The sequence below is a fragment of the Glycine max genome, chromosome 5 (assembly GCF_000004515.6).
Source record: "Glycine max cultivar Williams 82 chromosome 5, Glycine_max_v4.0, whole genome shotgun sequence".
NCBI lineage: Eukaryota > Viridiplantae > Streptophyta > Magnoliopsida > Fabales > Fabaceae > Glycine > Glycine max.
In genome coordinates, this window is record NC_038241.2 from 32,606,767 (window position 1) to 32,608,048 (window position 1,282).

General features: G+C 42.0%; 1 protein-coding gene across 1 annotated transcript; it reads right to left on the reverse strand.

Moving 5' to 3' along the window:
- Positions 1 to 306: 306 nt before the first annotated feature.
- LOC100527246 (putative ribosomal L27e protein family) lies at positions 307 to 1,069 on the reverse strand. Its single transcript, NM_001250022.3, has one exon. The coding sequence runs from the start codon at positions 1,000 to 1,002 to the stop codon at positions 595 to 597; it is 408 nt and encodes a 135-aa protein (NP_001236951.1). The 5' UTR covers positions 1,003 to 1,069; the 3' UTR covers positions 307 to 594.
- Between the last annotated feature and the right edge of the window lie 213 nt (positions 1,070 to 1,282).

A 1,282-nucleotide genomic window follows, 5' to 3' on the forward strand; every position in this document is an offset into this window, starting at 1 on the left:
CAAATTAATAAGGCTATAATAGACCTCGCAGGGATGGACATATCAGTAGTAGATCACACATTCAAATCTGCAAATTTACAATCAGAGGCACTAAAATGTACACTAGTTTAGATGGATAAAAAAAAAGAAAAAAGGGGAATTCCGTGTCAACAGCACTTGCATCATCATAAGCATATCGACATTGCTCACTGAATATTAGCTGATTCATATCAACATATGAATTGAACTTGGTGATTCATTTCAGTAAACTTCTGCCACAAGCTTTAATATTGTGGAAAATTGCAAACAATTGCAGAAACTTAGAAAAGATATTGGGGCTAAAAACGCAATCAAAACAAAAAGTGCTCATCAAACAAACTAGAAATTTTCATATCCGAATTGACACATTTTATGCGAATGACTCGGTATCAAAATATGTTCGCATTCATTTCCCCCGTAAATTAAAAGGCAGAAATATTAATTAACAAAAGTCGGCGACGATAACAAATCTAAGAGCAGAATAATAGTTTTGATAAGATTTGCAAAACACGGATACAATATATTAAAAGGCAACATTCCGAAAACCCTAATAAATAAAACCTCACGCTTTCGAAATCAGAATCTGAGTTTGGTGAAGAACCACCTATTCTTGCCGGTCTTGAACCTCTCCTCGAGGCGCTTCTTGGTCTCCTTGAGAGCGGTAACCTTCTTGTCCTTGGTGGCTAGAACATCGGGGGTAACAGCGTCCTTTAGATCCACGTCGAGCGTGTAGCGCGTGGGCATGAGGTGCTGGTAGTTCACGAGCTTCACGAAGGCCTTAACCCTAGATTTCTTCGCGGTCTTCTTCGCGGAGTCCTTCTTGATGACCTTGCTTGGGTACTTCTTTATTCCGGCGACGAGGCAGTGGCCGTAGGGGCGCTCCCTGGTTCCCTCGTCGAAGGTCCTCACGATCACCGCCTTGCGCCCGGCGTAGCGGCCCTGCAGGACGATCACTGCCTTGTTAGGCTTCAGGAACTTCACCATCTTCTTCCTCTGCTTGTGATGGATGCTCTAGGGTTTTGCTCTCTCTGTTCTGCTGCTATTGCTCCACAGGTACACAACGAAACCCTAGCTTAAGTTTTTATATCCACACAATACCGATAGGCTTTTTTCCCGGCTTCTGGGTTTAGGCCCATTGTTAAATCCACTTCAGTTTTCATATCAAGTTAGTATATAGTGGGCCAGCGTTTTTTCTTTGGATTTTTCACTTTGGGCAATTACTTAACGCATCCAATTTTATGTTTGGTGCAACACCAAAATATGT

What these genes read in the sequence shown, in the direction of transcription:
- LOC100527246 (NM_001250022.3), bottom strand. Translation starts at nt 1,002, where the DNA reads ATGGTGAAGTTCCTGAAGCCTAACAAGGCAGTGATCGTCCTGCAGGGC.